At 34.1% G+C, this 17,379-nt stretch overlaps 1 protein-coding gene across 1 annotated transcript; it reads right to left on the reverse strand.

Annotated features, from left to right (window-relative positions):
* Positions 1–1,909: 1,909 nt before the first annotated feature.
* LOC127841549 (protein mono-ADP-ribosyltransferase PARP14-like) lies at positions 1,910–17,028 on the reverse strand. Its single transcript, XM_052370451.1, has 19 exons — positions 16,718–17,028; positions 16,192–16,472; positions 15,862–15,973; positions 15,076–15,389; positions 14,649–14,751; positions 14,105–14,271; positions 11,715–11,945; positions 11,377–11,598; positions 9,810–9,885; positions 9,357–9,470; positions 8,795–8,860; positions 8,492–8,671; positions 8,120–8,278; positions 7,762–7,973; positions 5,903–6,036; positions 5,189–5,454; positions 4,423–4,571; positions 3,874–4,048; positions 1,910–3,650 (listed from the first exon to the last, which is right to left on the reverse strand). Exons 1-19 carry the CDS (start codon positions 16,902–16,904, stop codon positions 3,364–3,366), a joined length of 3,435 nt encoding a protein of 1,144 aa, XP_052226411.1. The 5' UTR covers positions 16,905–17,028; the 3' UTR covers positions 1,910–3,363.
* Between the last annotated feature and the right edge of the window lie 351 nt (positions 17,029–17,379).

Below are 17,379 nucleotides of genomic sequence, written 5' to 3' on the forward strand. Positions count from 1 at the left end.
AACGGCTCATTTGTATTTCAAATTACCGTTACAAATCCATTTCTTGTTAGGCAAATAACTATTGTATTTAAATTCAAATTCTATTCGAAATATCGAAATGTGTGTGTTTACAACCGTTTAAGGTAGTTTAGAGAGTTTCCACGATAATAATGTCGTCTTCATATAGGATCTGGCATGAGTTGTCATATCATACCATATTTTTATAAACGATTTCAGGAATTGTGTTAGTAAGCGAGCCTTTGCTGAGCTTACTAACGAATTTTCTGGACGAGTTTAATAAAATATGGTATGATATGACAACGAGCGTCAGATCTTTTTTATCACATGCTTTTAAATGAGCAAATTAAATAAATATTTACGCAAACATAATGATAAATCCCGAATGTTGTTTACATTTCGTGACGTCATTTGACGTGGCAACGTCATTTCAGCAAAATAACAAAATGCGATTGGTCAATAAACGATAACTAAGCCAATAAAAACGCTTAAAAATGTTGTTTTACACATGTGTAATATAAAAAAATATGTAATGGTTGTATAACATGGGAAACAGGGTTTAGCATGCGATAAAAATGTTATGTCGTCTGCAAAAAGATGCCGCGACAGCTTTAATTTCATGGTAGTGCATTTATGTCAGAAGATAAATAGTATTCACTGAGAACCGATCATTGAGAGACACTTTAAATAAATAACCTAGAATAAGATCACTTCAAATAAATATCGTATGATATGGACCTTATTTTTCCAAGAGAATTTGCTGCGGTCCGTTTTCTGGAATGTTGTATCTACTATATGATTGTGTTAATGTCAATCATTTAGTTTTAGTTTGTTATCGAGTTTATAGTGGTTGATCTACTGACACCCATCACTTTGACATGCTTTAATTGCTCCCATATGATATGCCTGCTGGTTCTATTGTTTTACGTATGGGCTCGAAGCTTTGCATAGATAAACTATTTTCATACATTCGAATATGGAAAAACATATCAAAGCTATGTGTCTGACTTTTCACAGCCATTATTATGGTTCTTTTCTTTAATTTTACGATGATCTGAATACTAATATTTTATAATAATTATGTAACTAAAGCATTTGAATAAAATATGAAATTTAGTTGCTTCTTTTATGTTTCCTTTTCTAATGTCTTATGTTGTTACAATTTGCTTTCTTAGGCTTGTAGAAACGCAATTAGTTATTGAATGGTAATTGAAATGTATTCTGGTAATACATGATTGAAATTAATTATGTTGCTATATGAAGCATACGTTTATTAACTATGTGTTCATGAAAGTTTTTAAGACCATCACTGCTCAGCTTACAGCGTTCCAAGATGTCTGCAGATTTTTATTCATTATGTGTGTATTTGTTTAATGATTGTGTGTCTGGCGCTTTTGTATCGTGTCAGAATGGAACGTAAACAAAAGACCACAAACTGTGTTAAGATTTCTCTCGTGGTGAAACAGCTGAAGTTTTACTTCGTCGATGTTTTACTTGAAATCAAGTTGCTGACTGCAGAGAATATCGTGTGGTTTTCCGAGACAATAATCTTTTAGCCAATGAAATGCTCAGTGACTTTTGAAGCTTTGGAAGTAGATGATATTGGTTGACATATTATGAACTTTGACATTGAATCTTTCCTTGATTATGGTATCGTGATGGGGAGGTTTTCATCCTCTTGTATAATGTCTATCAAGTGCCATTTGGAATATAACATTGCGGGTTGGTGAAACCTCCAAATATGGTTCTTACAATATATCGGCTGCGTTGTTTAGACACCGCATATGTACAGCTTTAATTTTTAATGTCAAAATGAATATCCATGTATAATGTTTGTTGAGATTAACATTTTTTTTAAATTTTCAGCAAAGAAATATATGCACTTAGTAGCATATTTATATACACAGGGAGGTAAAAGTGAGATTGTGTATTGGTCCATAATTGTTATGTATGTATGGATTGACATAAACAAAAGATAAAAAAATCACAAATGCGAAAATCGCTTTTATCAATTACAAACAGATTCAATATCCAGGATACTTTTACCACATATGTTAAAGTTTCTCTAAAAATAGTAGTACACAGGCGTTAGAGTAAACAAGAAGCCCATACAAATGTATGGCAATCAACCATTTCCATTTGCTTTTAAAACAACGTGTAGACACATAATGTAATACAAGACGAAACAACTTCACAATAAATACATTGAAAAATATCAAAACGAATGCAATTACATATATTAATACAATTAAACTAATACACCCATTAGACATAAAGGTCACATGATTTTTATTCATTTTGAAGAGCATTTTTCCTTGAAGTAATGTATCGTTCCGCAGAATTTTTAATCCAACAAATAAGCCAAATTTAACGAGTCAACGATATTTCATGTCAAAAAATACACGAAATTACAATGCGCTCACTGCAATTTAAAATAAGCTCACACAGATGTACATGATCAACAATGCACACATTCAAAATTATTTAACCTTTTCCATTTAAGTTTAAAACAAAATGTTAACGAATAATGTAATACAAAACAAACACACTTTAAACCCAATAAATGTTTTAATCAATAATCACCCAAAGAATGCAATAATAACAACACTTTATATAAATACAACTATGCTAATCTTTAAATTTCACATAAAGGTCACATCATTTGGTTCTTTTTTTTAACTTCCTTGTGTATGACTTAAGATAGCTATATATGTATATCAAAATCATTAATATACAATATTTTCACAAACATGATGAAACACAATCAATTGGATATCGCACTATATGCAGTTAAATGCCACGTTTGGTGTTAATTTTAATAAAGACAAAAAGGATTCTTTTGTAAAACACAACATTTAATATCACAAGGAACACACCATCTTTGTATTTCTAAAGAAACTATGAAAATGAATATGCCACTGAACCAGGGTTTATTTTAAACGTTTTATTAGATTAATTATTTTTAAATAATAGTGCGATTGTAAGCTGAAGCTGGGTTTGAATGTAAGCTACTAACTCACACAAAAAACAAGACGATGCTTTCATGAAAACGCGGAATCGAACAGTTGAAAGTTACATTTAGACATGTGCAGAATGTTGTGCCTTTCCTAAATAGTAAATATGCTGAATTTTACAGGCTCTTAATGCTCGAACAGAGTAAATTATAGCAAGAAATCTTGGTAAAAGTGTTATTACATAGCATTACCGAATAATTATTTGTGAATAAGAGAAAAAATTCAACTTAAAGTGTTTGTACAGTTGTCACATTTACCAACAATCTCCCTTTACATTTCAAGACATTAAACAGTATATTTCTCAACACTTTTCAGTTACTTATGAAGGGGGATTCGCGCAGATTTGAAAAGTTTATTTGAATGTAATTAAGTGTTCGGGGTAAGCCTGCGTATCGTTAAAGATTACAAACATGCATGGGCTTCCAGGATTGTCCGAGACGGAATCATATAAAATATGGGGCACAGTTGGGTTCTTTGGAGGAGGTACTCGCATCGAAGAATCGCCTCGCGTGCAATCTCCTGTCAAAACGAGGCAGCGATACATTCGTTTGTGGCCGGCGGAATCGGGCGGCGAGTAGGTGGACTGGGCTGAGTACGTTGCGCTAACTGCGAAATAGACGCCTTGACCATATGCGGTGGCTATAATAAGAGTAATAGTTGTGTTATGTTTAGGAAAAAATCATTTCTTATAATTACTTTATCTGGTCTAGAAATTCTTTATCGCACTTATTGTATTATTTTGAAATAACGCTTTTTAAGTAAATTAAGTACTGCCCATATTTGTCGAATCTTTACGCTTAATCACTTTTACTTGAGTTCATGACATTTACATTTTTTAAGAATTCAATTGTTTGCAATCTACCATTTTTCCCGCAATAGCTTCTGTTGAACCCATGAGCGGTGATGCTTGTGACAGCGTCATGAGCTGTCCCATGCCAGAGTGTATGTTCAACGTTCTTTGTACTGCAAGACGTCTGCATTTGTTTTTTCTTCGCTTGGTATTGCGTATAGAGTGTTGCGTTCTGTATTCGCTCGATCTTAATTAAGAGGTTTATTTATGACATAAAATAACTTCAATTGTGATGTATCAACCGGTTTTTCTTAGCAAAAGAATTAAATTATTTTAATAAGCGAATATGACGAATAACAGTCGTAAAATCACATACTTGATCTGCAAATTACACAATAATGCAGAATGCAGTAAATATACTTGGTGTGGATATATTTAATGAGAAATGTTTAAGTCAAGGATAAACGTATAATAAATTCAAAGTAGAATACGTTTAATGACATTTTAAAACGCTCACGAATAGTATTTTTTAATATTCATAAGTTTAATTTGTATCGTTTGTATTCTGAATTTTTATTACTCGTGTTGCTTGACAAATTGTCTATATAGTATTATAATCACCTGAGTAATATGTGCGCCTCCACCCATCGACTTTGAAAATTCTTGTTCAACTTGCACGTACTCCTTATCGCTCTTCGATAACGTAATACTTTCAACGTGAGCAAGGTCCTTCATTGCGCTCCAATGAGAGGGAATGTCTAATTTAGTTTCTAAAGACAAAACAACAATCCGATTCAAATTTACATATCTTCGTTGTTAAAACGTTGCGCTACTTGAATTACATTGAGACCCAATTCCTTTACAAACGCTTTTAAATGGTTCACCTTTATTTACACACCTGCGACAATTATCTAAATTTATGTTTCCGTGTAGCTATCAACCTTTTCATATTCAACATTAATAAACAAAGAATACTCTATTTAGTGAGCCAAGTAACTGGCGAACGCATATTTTACATTTAATTTTTTACCTTGTGGCACGTGAACGTTGTTCTCAAAGTTGAAGGCATTACATAAACTCATGTCGTCATACATTCTAAGTGTGTTACTCATAATTGAATTTTATTCACGACTGTCTATTTAATTATTGATGTGATACAAAGGATCACAAAGTCTATATAATGTTTTTGTATCATTTAAAAGTGACTAATGTTTGAATCCACACGAAATACTCTGGTCATCTATAAACGTCGAGATAGATAATGTAAAATGGTATCCGTGTTTGTCTCCAGTGATATGCGTAAAAAGCAGTTGACACTCAAATCATGTGCACTTAAATTCAGCCTATACATTATCGGAGTTAATTAAAACAAGTTATACACCCTTACCGTTTCGCAGATCTCTCCGAAGTACTGGGTATTTAGTTCCTGGACTCTTCACATCCCACTCAATCATCTTGTCAAAATCAATTGTATGGTCACTGCGACCCACCTTAAACGGAACAGACTTTTGTTTTTGCGTGAACGCTTGCTCGATGATCTGATTCGTCCTTTTGTCAAACTCCACTGTTTTTGTTTCTTGTATGAAGACCCATTGTACCACAGACTGCAGTAATTCGGCGTTTTCTTTCCTGTGCTTGTTTTTATCGGCATTTCTAAAACAACATAATTCCGATGTTATTATAATGTAATGACAAGTGTTTATATGCTCAGAATTATTATGTCGTATACTGCTTTTAGTATAATACACGATTTTAATCAATTAAAGTTTATAGTAGCGGATATTTACACAAGAAATAAATATAATAAATAGGTTTAAGCTAACAATAACTATGTTCAATTTATGTATAATGTAAAAAATAAAACTGAGAGCAATTATCAGACTAATTTAAACACATATTTGACATAATATAAGAGAAACAAACATTAAGTCAATACGGATGATCCGAAAAAACAAAAGTTGCATTTTTTACTATATACTGCTCCTAGTTCAGTAAGACCAAATTAACCAATACCAACGCAACTAAAGCAGTTGAAACGTGACAAATGTTTCCCGTTGGATCAACATATCGAAAATAAAAACAAACAAATAAAAATACATACCTTAGCATGATGTGAACTTGATCCTTCATATTTGAAACGTTCGCGATAAGTCCAATTAGACAGAGTTTACCTTCCTTCTGATCGACAGTGAGTGCAACGTGGTTGTTCACTGCATGCATCTCCAGTTCTTTAATCTGCGATAGTGTATACTATTGTTCATACACCTTGTACATATTATATATGATGTGAAGCACATTTGTTTTCTTGTAAAACATAAACTAACTGAACTAAATACCGAATTTATATAATGGTATGACAATATTCATAAAGTAATTAAATAGTCAATACGCTTCTTTTAAATTTAACAAGTGGGCCTTTATTCCCTAAGTCGATCGCGTGGAAGATGTATAAAAGACATACGGTGATGAGCAGATTTAAAAACACTATTGTGTGAAAACTATGCTTTGTATCTAGTTTGTTTACCCTGTATGACACCGATTTTCTATAGTCTGAGACACATGCACATTTTCAATATTTACACATACAATTAAAACAAGTAACCTCTATCATGGTGCCGAGTTCGACCCCACGGGCATGATTTGAACAAACTAAGCAGAGGAATATAAACGGATGTCGCCCACCAAATATTAAACATTCTGAACTCTTCAATATTGTTCAAGTTATTTACAATACAAGTCTTTATAAAACATGTGAGGAAAACTATACAATTTTATAGTCCAAATATTGAGTCCATACCCATGCAGTATCAGAGATTTTTTAAACTATTTAGTATATACGTCTACATATATCATTTGACCCCTGAGGCGGGGAGAATTATGATCCCAGAGACATGGTTTGAGAAAACTTAGTTGAGCATCAGATTTGATAAGCCAAATAAAAAAACTCTTGGCCTTACATCATAGAAGATTTTTAAAAGGTTCACTTTATACACTATACGCAAAACAAGTAACCCATAAGGCGATGTAAGTTTTACACCAGAGGCATGATTTGAACAAACGTGGAAGAGGATCTCAATACGATATTACTCACCAACTATTAAGCCCCTGACCAATTTGGTTTCATACGAAATTCGGAAAGTTATCAATTCTTAAAGTTTTTCTTTATCTTGTGACCCCTGGGTGTGGACAGTGTTTACCACAGGAGTAGGATATGAACAAACTTGGTAGAGGACCACTTTCAGATATTACGTGCCGAATATCTTATCCCTCTGCCTTGCATTTTCAGAAGATATTTAAAACGTTATTCATATTAATAAAAGGAAAACAAGTAACTCTAGGGCGAGGCTAATTTTGACCCAAGGGGAATTATATGAACACACTTTGTAGAGGACCACAAAACGGTGTTACACGCCAAATATTTAAGCCATGATAATTTCGGTTTTATAATAGAAGATTTGTAAAGTTATAATCTATATAAGTGTACATTAATCATGTGACACCTAAGGCGTGGCAAGTTTTAACCTCAGGTGCATGGTTTGTACATTCTTAGTAGAGGCCCAATGGACGGCGTACCACACCAAATATAAAACCAATGACCCCGTGTGCTTTTTCAGAAGAACAATTTTAAAGGTTTAATTTTCATAATCTCGTTGTAGCTCCAGTGTCCTATTTATGCAACGGAGCGAAACGATTTGACCCAGTTTGCGAAAGTGTCATTAAAGAATGATTCATGTGAATATTCATTAAAATCTGCCCAGCGTTCAATGAGGGGAAGTCGATGAAGTGATATTCACCGTTGACATTCAATACATTATATCGTCTCAAAAATGTATACATTACTATTATATCATTATGCTAATATTTGCTTAAATATTACTGATACATTTTGTACGAAGGATTTCACTATAATAAAGTAATTTGCCATGTTCCACAATGTAGTCACATAAAGTTGATAGTTACCTGCTTATTGTTTAGTATAGATTTACAATCACTGATAGGCGCCATTACCCACTCGCCCTCGATTGTTTGGTCTATACTTTTGATTGCACGTTTAATTCCATCTTTGGAAGACGAATAAATCGTGAAGTGGACTTTATCGTCATCTTTGTTGTGTGGTCTGGTACTCCTGCTTTCTTGAACTGGTGATTTTGAACGCCGCAGATTTGAATGAACTGAAATAAATAAACCAAATCCTGACGACGCGAAGTTTAAAAGATTCTCCTGACATATATCTTACAAATACACATATACATACGATAGAAGAAACACACTTAACATGTGTAGTGTTGTTCTTGAAAAGCGTTTTTTGCAAACTTACTAGCACCAGCCTTGTTAAGGCCCATGGCGAGATCAGTTACCATGCCCGCTTGAAAAACTACTACCCGGACATCTGTGAGATTCTTCACTGTTTGCTTGTTGAAGTCATCCATTGCAGAGCGCATTGTAAGTCCAATATCAAAAGGTTTGCAACCGTAGTCTGAAATATACTTGACTTATTACCGATACAGCACCAGCATAACAGCTGTAAAAATATGTAACCGTTGAAGATAAACATACGATATAAGGGTACATGTTTTTAGTAATTGTTTGCAAAGGCACGAACAGCACGTTTGCTATTATTTAATAATCACATGTGTATGTAACAATAAATTTATGTTTGTAAAATTGAGAAGATGTGAAACCAACGTACTTGTGCCAAGGGCTGGAAACGAGATACTTTTCAAGTTCTCATCTGCAGCTTTTCGTAGCGCAGCGAGAATCAAAGGTTGCCACGCAGATGGGTTTAATTGAGTTTCAATAAAAATCACATGTTTGGCATGTAAATTGCCTCCAACAGTCATGACAAGTCCTTCTTTTTTCATGGTTTCTTCTGTAATTGTAAAATAACTTAAACTATCTTAAAACATTTTGAATAGAAGTAGAAGTAAAAGCCAGTGAAAATGGTTCAAAGTATTTGGCAAAAGGAAAAAGAAAATTTCAAAATATTACTCACTGCTAAAATTTCCATCCTGAAGTAAATCATTTCCTGCCTTTGTTCGAATTATTTTCGTTACTTGTCCTGAAGTAAAAATAAAATTGTATGTGTCGTACACAATGTAACTAACCTGCATTGTTCTGGGAGAGTGATTCGGTAAGCAATACCTTCCATCCAAATCACATATCCACCTTGTATTTGTTAATGTTATAATGGCCAACATAAAAAACGTAAGCAAAGCATCACAGTGTTTATAGTAACAATGGTCGAAGTCTAATCGAGTACAAGCATACATTACATGAAGTATTCGTTTATATTGCAAGAATCACACAAGCAGCTTAATCATGTGTACGTGAATAATATACACACACAGATCGCACATGTGTACAGCATGGAACAGTGTCGCAAAAATAACACGAATAAAGCGACATATACACATATATTTAGACATGGACTTAACCTAGATGTGTCCACGTATAAAACTGCACGTAGAAAAGAACAACAATTGTACTAATATGATGAGTAATTTGCGTACTGCATACGAATTAATTTTTTAACTTTATTACTTTAACTTTATTACCTTTGTCCAAATCCAGGTCTTTGTTACAACTTGCAACAATAGCATCAACACGCTCAGATGTAATGTCCCCTTGCACAACGGTCACATTCAGATTTCCGATCTGTACCGGATTTGCTTCAAAACAAAAAATAAGCACTTTGCATGAACACCTATATTTCATAGTTTCAAATTAGTACTTAACGTCTATACACGTATGCTATAGACTACCATATGCGAGTATCATATAAATGTGTTTTTAAAGTATATTATAGCTTCAATTGAGTGCCAATCATTACAAATGTGTAAACGACTTGCATTAAGTGACTTAGTCGGATGTATCTCATTTGTGTCACGTGCATAACCTAAGCTGTAGCTATGTAATAATCTTTAACGCAATGTAAACCTTAATCGAGAAAATCTGCATCTGTCGTTCCCCCCTTACATGGCATAAGAACCTTGGTGTAGTATACCTACCATTGCTTGAACCAGTAGATGCATCGCTTGGCCCTCCGGACGCTCCCTGTGCAACTTTTAAGGCATCGACGAATGCCTTCCAATACATAAACAAAGATTATGTAGAGATCAACCAGTGAGTCTCCTTTTATTCAAATCAGTGGCAACAACACAAATATTCAATATAGACGCGTCTGTATTTAGAAACATATAATGGCTTAGCCTTTTTACACCAAAACCAATATAAATTACATAATTATTTGGGTGAAATTGTTTATTCCTTTTTTATACAGTTATTTAATATCGCTTAGGTTATGGAATACTGAATTGTGTATTAGTTCAGTGTTTCTATTACAACAACATGTATGCGCACTTTCACAAATGTTTATGACAATGATGTCTTTTGCCAACGTTATCACTGATGTCACTAATGCGGGTTTTGTCATGAAACGGCTCAATCACATCCTTAAATATTATCTGACACCTTCTAAACTTATTGAATGCGCGCTATGAAGTGTGAGCGTCGAAAGAACAGGTGGTTTCGATCGGCAGAAGCATTTCTAGTTTCGAATCCTCCACAGCCAGTTATAAACGAACAGAAACTAAAAGGGATACAAAATACAAATCGTCTGACCATATGGACTCTTGATTACATGAGCATTGCTTCGGCATGTTTGACATGTATTTGGTGGTCAGTTCATTGAAGAAGATAAGAATTGGTACACATTTAACAAAACTATAGAGCATTAATAACAATTGCCGTTTTTCATTAAAAGAACAACATAATTCGATGAAAGCTATGAATATTCGACTTAAAGATATACATGCTCGTACCCATCTATTAAAAACTATACAAAAGAATCTGGGCCTGACACAACGCAAATGGACCGAGTTAGTGCGTCGTAGCCTATTTCTAAGAAATGATCAGTGTAGAAGTAAAAGTAATATTATACGGGAAGTGTTTTAATGGGAATAAGCAATAATAATGTATGTATCATAGATTTGTAGCAAGTCGGGCTTGTTCTGGACGAATCGATAAAATACCAAGCATGTCCAATATGGTCGGTTTGAATTATTTATAAGGCAAAGGGCATGGTAAGGTTAATGTTTTGGTAGAGAAAGGGACATGGGTAAAAGCAACAAGTGTGTTGGTAAGTAAAATCTAGGTAACCAGGAAATAGCCATTTTGAATTATTTTTATTACATTTATGAATTCGGCGAATTATAAGTTCAACGTGATGGGTAATATGGTGAATTGGAAACAGCGATATCCAACAGGTGTGTGCGTATATAAAAACCAATCGGTGTTGATACTAAAGGTATCGATAAAAATCTGCTATATCTGTTAGACTCTACATAAGGACGGACATACTTAGGGACATCATTATATGCCTAAAACATTAAGATGCTGAATGCGTACTGATGCCATCGTTTTCCCATATTTTCACTAAAATACATAGTACGTTATTGAAATCTTTAAACTTAACGCCTAAGGTACGTGTTGTGTATCAAATTTGCATAATGCACACGTCTTTGAACCTGGTCACTCATGCTGGACTCGTACTCATAATGAAAACAATGACCGTACCTGATAGACAGCATCGTCCGTGTAGTAGATAACTATTCTAACAAGCGCAACGGATGACTTCTTGTAATGCCTGGAAAACCAATCTACACTGGAAAGCATCGTTTTGGCCAAGTCGGATATGGGGAACTTCTGACCGCCTGTGCCGATGGCAGGAAAGGCGATTGAACCGTGTCCGTCTTTGTCGGCCAGTTTCAAGCATTCCGAAACCACATGTCCAATACTCTTAAAAACCAATATTAAACAATGTGTTGAAACGCAAATAAATAATACCGTTCTTCTCAGTCCATACAAATAACTCGTTTAGCAATTAATACATGAAATACAAAAAGACAAAGTACCTTAAGATCTTCTGTTGACGAATAATGTTTGACAGCCACGTGGTAAATGCGTTTGCATAGAAGTTGAAAGTTTGCAGTGCTTGCAACTTCCCGCCCCGCCTGTATGCCGTGGGGATACACGGAGTCAAGTTCTCTTTGAAGGCCCTTGCCCGCCGCGTCCGAAAGGGCCCTTGACGACATGCCCTTGTTTAATTTCAAGTCCGCCGATGCAGAATTCACTATAACATCAACCTGAAAATAATGTGAAGTTCAGAAAAGAATATCAGGAATGTTTACAACATGCATAATTGAACAATAATCATCTTTACAAATATGTTGTCTTACTACATAAATAGCATCAAGTCTTTTGTCTTTAGGACACGAATGACCACACCTTCCTCGTTTATCTCCTAACTCCACCTCGCCAATAGAAATCTTTTGTGGCTCAATATGGCTTTTTGCCACATAGAGTGATTTAGGTATAGTGTGACTCAAAGTATGGTGATTTAATTTCTAAATATAATGTTTCTTTAAAATGGCATTTAACTGATGGAATTTCCCACCAATCATTTTATGGAGATGCTTTGAAGCGTGTTTGCAAATTAAAATATCTTAAAGAAAATGTTTATATTAAACTTTTCAATTTAATAAACTCATTTTTATCGAAAGGATATGATGTTAACGTACTTAAAACACGTGCTTGTTGGTTTTCGATTCACTATATCTTTCTTCTTTTAAAATTTGGAATAATTAATGGAATGACCATTTTATACGTTTGATTCTTAAATATTTAATCACCTAAGCTGGTTTTATTGGTAATTCAATTTTACAGTACCGCCCCTTTAATATTTTATTTGTATGTTACAGTACTGCCTCTGGATTTTGTTCACGCCATCGTTTCTTCGCTTATAAATTACGTCATACGATACTCTTTCTCTGTTCCTGGCTACATTGATGTTTGTGACGTCATCGCTTTTATATTGCTTCATACCACATAATTTAACTGTTTTAATCTACATGCATAGGTCATTGAGTTTAAATCGTTCAATTTTAATTATATTTTCTCTCTGACAGGCGTTTCTTGTTTGATTTATTTTTAGCAGTCACATAAACATCCAAGCTATGTAATATGGATCGTTTACACCCATTATTGCTGCTTCTTCCTGTATTTGCGTGATGATGATCTGAAACTTGATGACGCTATATTCTTAGATCTTTTTCTATAAAGAAGGAATGTAGTTGACACTTGTTGGTAGTTTAATTTCATCGTTCCTCAAAAAGTTGTAACTCTGTTGCTCTGGTATCTTTCCTACCATTGAGTAATTAAATGGTAATTAAATTGAATGCGTTTTTATTCCCTTTTATCATTGTTTGAATTTGAGTTACAATGCTATGAGGTTAAATTTTATTTACACTTAAATTTATCATGAATATTGCTGAGCCAAGTGTGAGGTTGATCGCTCTAAAACCGGTTTAAACCCCCAATGCTTTGCATTGACCGTTCCAAGTCGGTGACCCCAGCTTTATTCTTATATGTGTTTATGTTGTTTTGTATTGTGCTGTTTTGTGCTGTTTTGTACTGTTTGGGCAATTGGTCACTTGCCTTAAATAAAGGACCAAGTAATTGTTTATAATAAGAATTCAATACTGCTCCAGCAGCTAGAGTTTCACTTCTTTATACTGAACTTAAGAGCTTTTAATACGTGTGCGAACTAATATTAATCATAATTAATTAATGTGTATTTTTATAAACTGTTGTACACTACAACGTAGCGGATAACCGTGAGTAAGAAGTTCAAAACATCAAAGGTTTAGTTTACTCTATAGAGGAGACCGTAAAAGTAATATGCCAAGTGTTCTTTCTCACATACACATACGAATGCATGTTCTCGCACGCAATACAAAAACACGCTGTAACTGATTTGGGAGCTTTTGCTTCTTATAGACCGTGCCGCATATGAAGGTATACATACCATACAACGGGGCGTGCTTATTTCTAGATTGTGTGTCGAGAATATATTTACCTTGTACTACTGCTAGTGTTCACAAAAATTGAATTATATAATTTAGAAACTTCACGCGACCTTAATTGCTAGACATAACGCAATTGTTCACAGTTCACAACCCGTAACTTCTAACGCGTTAAGAAAAACTTTTGAAAATAATTGTATTCAATTTAACTGCTGCATAATTAGCTTATTACGCCACATCTTTTATTAAGTTTATTGGTATATCAAATCTAATAAATAATGTTCGTAAACAGTTGAAATGTAACGGGTTGGTTTAAACAATAAAATATTTATAAGTTGTAATTGTTGCATAAACGCAATAACTAATCATAACTACAGCAAAACAGTTCGAGACAAACACGTGCACATTTTATGCAATGAAGGAGAAAAATCGACCAATACCTGCTCCTGTGCCAATGCTGACTTTACTACTTTCACTTTCACCTTGCCAAACGACACTTCATTAGATGAACTATGTTCTGTCCTTTGTCTGGATCGCCCCGATGTCGGCCTCGAATCAACATCATTAATATCTTTTTGTCCCCCTAACCCGGTCTCTCCTACTTTCACTTTTAAAGACAAGAAAGTTTACAACAGTTATTAATATTTAACCTTCACCATTTATGCATAATTGCACTTTGTTTTGTACCACGAGAATTTAACTATAGCAAGATTGTATTAATTCTTTGCTTCTATGAATTTTAACATTCATATTGTTAAACTCTTCGATAATCAATAACTTCATATATATAAATATATATTTGAAACATTTTAATATAGCATTAGCCAATACAGCATCCATAAATATGTGAAGTGTGAACCACATCTTGCTAGTCATAAAACCACACGTTTGGGGACTACACGTCCGATGTTTCTTCCAACAACAACAAAGTCATTTGAAAATACCATCCATTAATCACGTTCGTACCATACATTTGTTACTTACATAACATATGTGTACTCGGGTATTGCGCAAAGAGGGCGTCACAGAATGTTTTCACCGTGTTTTCACTGATGTCACATAAAATAACTTCATTGAATTTGTGGTCCTGTGATATATCAGAAATGTTATATATTTTAACGCACTAAAACAACATTATGCATATTGTACACTACAGTAAATAACTAAAAGGTTTATTTGCGAAAGGTAAAATTACATTATTTGAAAATATACATTTACAGTTAAACAAGGGGGATGTTCCATGAATAGATTTTGGAGCAGTTCGTGTAAACGATACAAACACAAAAATAAGTATAGTATTAAGCATCATAATAATTAAAAACAGTGATCATGTCATCAACATTTTGAAACTCCGCTTTTTTAACCGACCTATTTCCTCGTAATAATTTATAAAATCTAAATAATAGATCACCTTTAAGTATCCATCGATTGCAGCTATAATTTCTTTGCAAGACTGGTCAATTGGATAGTTGAACATGCCGGCGCTGAGAGCCGGAAAGGCTATGGACTGAAAGCCACCCTTCTCAGACTCCTTTAGGCAGTTGAGAACAGCATTTCTGAGCAGCTTGTCCTCGCCGTCCTTTCCTCCTTTCCATTGCGGACCTACCGCGTGGGCCACCGCCTTGCAACCAAGGTTTCCAGAAACGCCCATGTATACTTCGCCCTCTTTCACATCGCCTTCGTTTTTAATTCTTTGCTCCGAGTCTTTAGCCACCGCATCTCCTCCTGCGAACAGCGAAAAATATCTCAATATAAGAGAATATGTTGTAAACATATTTATAACTTTATTTCAACAATTATGCACATTTTTTCTTTATAAGTATAAAGTAGCTATTGTAAAGCATTAAACATATGCAGTACGTTTGCATTCCCTAACTAAAGCAAATAACAGTTGGCGTTCTATTATCCCGCTTCATAAATTATCTAATTATATCGGTCAAAAGGGATCTCATTCAGCTGCGCTTAAAGAGGAACTTTAACCCAACAGTAAATAACTTACAAAATGTAAATTAGTCTTAAGTTCAAACAATTACCAACAATGGTGAACGAGCACAGTTAAACAATAGCAAAATGTCACAATTTGTGTAATTATAGAATAAGATATGATTGAACATATTATGTCAAATTGAATAACATAAACATGCACCTACATTGCATGATGTAAATTCGTTTATGACTGCTGTTAATACATACATACCCTTTTCTTGGATAATTCGAGCAAGCCCTCCCCTGTGCTTTAACGCCCGGTTTGCAGCATTTACTAGCACGTCAACGTTTAGTTCAGTTATATCACCGAAAACGACACTTATCTGAAACAAAATCATTGAAAACCTTAATCATTTTTAAACAAACACCTCAATAATATCAACAAGAAAGGATATTGAATAATTGCTTTTTGATCACACACTTATACCAATTCTACTAATACAAATTCTTATTCGCCTTATATATATATATATATATATATAATATAATATTGAAACCGCTTGGTTATGATATAGAACAAGTATATTGAGTAATTGTTTACTTTTGTTCCGTTTACAGTCACCTCTGCGCATGGTGTCGGTTTCTTAGATGTCATTTTACGGCCCTCGGATTTCCCAATCCGAATGGATTTGGAAAACCCAGATTCTTTCGTCTCGATAACGCATGGCCCATGTAACTCTGCCTTCTGTATGCACTCCATTCCCTTATTACAAGAAAAGTACTGTTTGATGTTCGCTTTCTCGATTTCGTGCGCCTCAGCTAGCAGTTTTTCTACCAACGCAATCAACGCTTTCTTTGCTGATTTAATACTTGCTGACGTTCCTGCAAACGCATACGTATGATGTAAATTCGTTCTGAGGACTGATGGTATTATGATAATATGCGAGACTGACCTAAATTGTAATTAGTTATATGTTACTCACTGCTGGTTGGTATTTTGAATATGAAAAAAAATCTAATAAAACACATCATCAATGTGGCAGTATAGATATTTTTGCGCAATCTTTTATCAATAATTGTTAAATTTAATATTAAACTTGGCTTCATATGTCATAAAATGTATGTACCTTCTATCTCAATGCAACCGTTGCTTTGAATGTCAATTTTTTCAACACTCTTTCTGATTTGCGACACTTCTGTGTCCATGTGTTTTTTCATGAACTTTGCCCTTGTGGCATCAACCGAGAAGCTCTCTTTATAAACAGCATTTTTGCTTCGAAATTCTTCTACGGAATCTTGTACTTTATCCTCCATAGTTGGCGTGCTAAAGATGCATTCATAAGCTAATCATCAGTCCTGATCTCTAAGCAATCTTTGCGTATAGACCTAATCCTTTCTCTACAGTCTTCCATTTCTTCTAAAGAATGTTTATCTAATGTTACAACAACTACGGGCACTGCATGAACAATTACTAGTATTATATAAATTTCCATGTGAGCTAATAGGGTGTTGGTAGTTAAAGGCTGACTCAACCAGGACTTTGTGAAGCACCATAATGTTTCAAAATGATTTGAAATAAAGTGAACAACATGATGAAACAGCATGCTTTGGTTTGGCCTCAAATAAAATAAAACAGGAACATTGAATTTCTCTCCTACTTGTGGTGTTTCATTATTTTCTTTATTTTGGATACAATCTCAATTTTTATTTTTATTTTTGTAAAAAACTAGACATGTATCATGGCCACTGTGACCAGAGTTTAACTTATTTTAATATAGATGTTGTTGCT

The sequence above is a fragment of the Dreissena polymorpha genome, chromosome 8 (genome assembly GCF_020536995.1).
Source record: "Dreissena polymorpha isolate Duluth1 chromosome 8, UMN_Dpol_1.0, whole genome shotgun sequence".
Lineage (NCBI taxonomy): Eukaryota > Metazoa > Mollusca > Bivalvia > Myida > Dreissenidae > Dreissena > Dreissena polymorpha.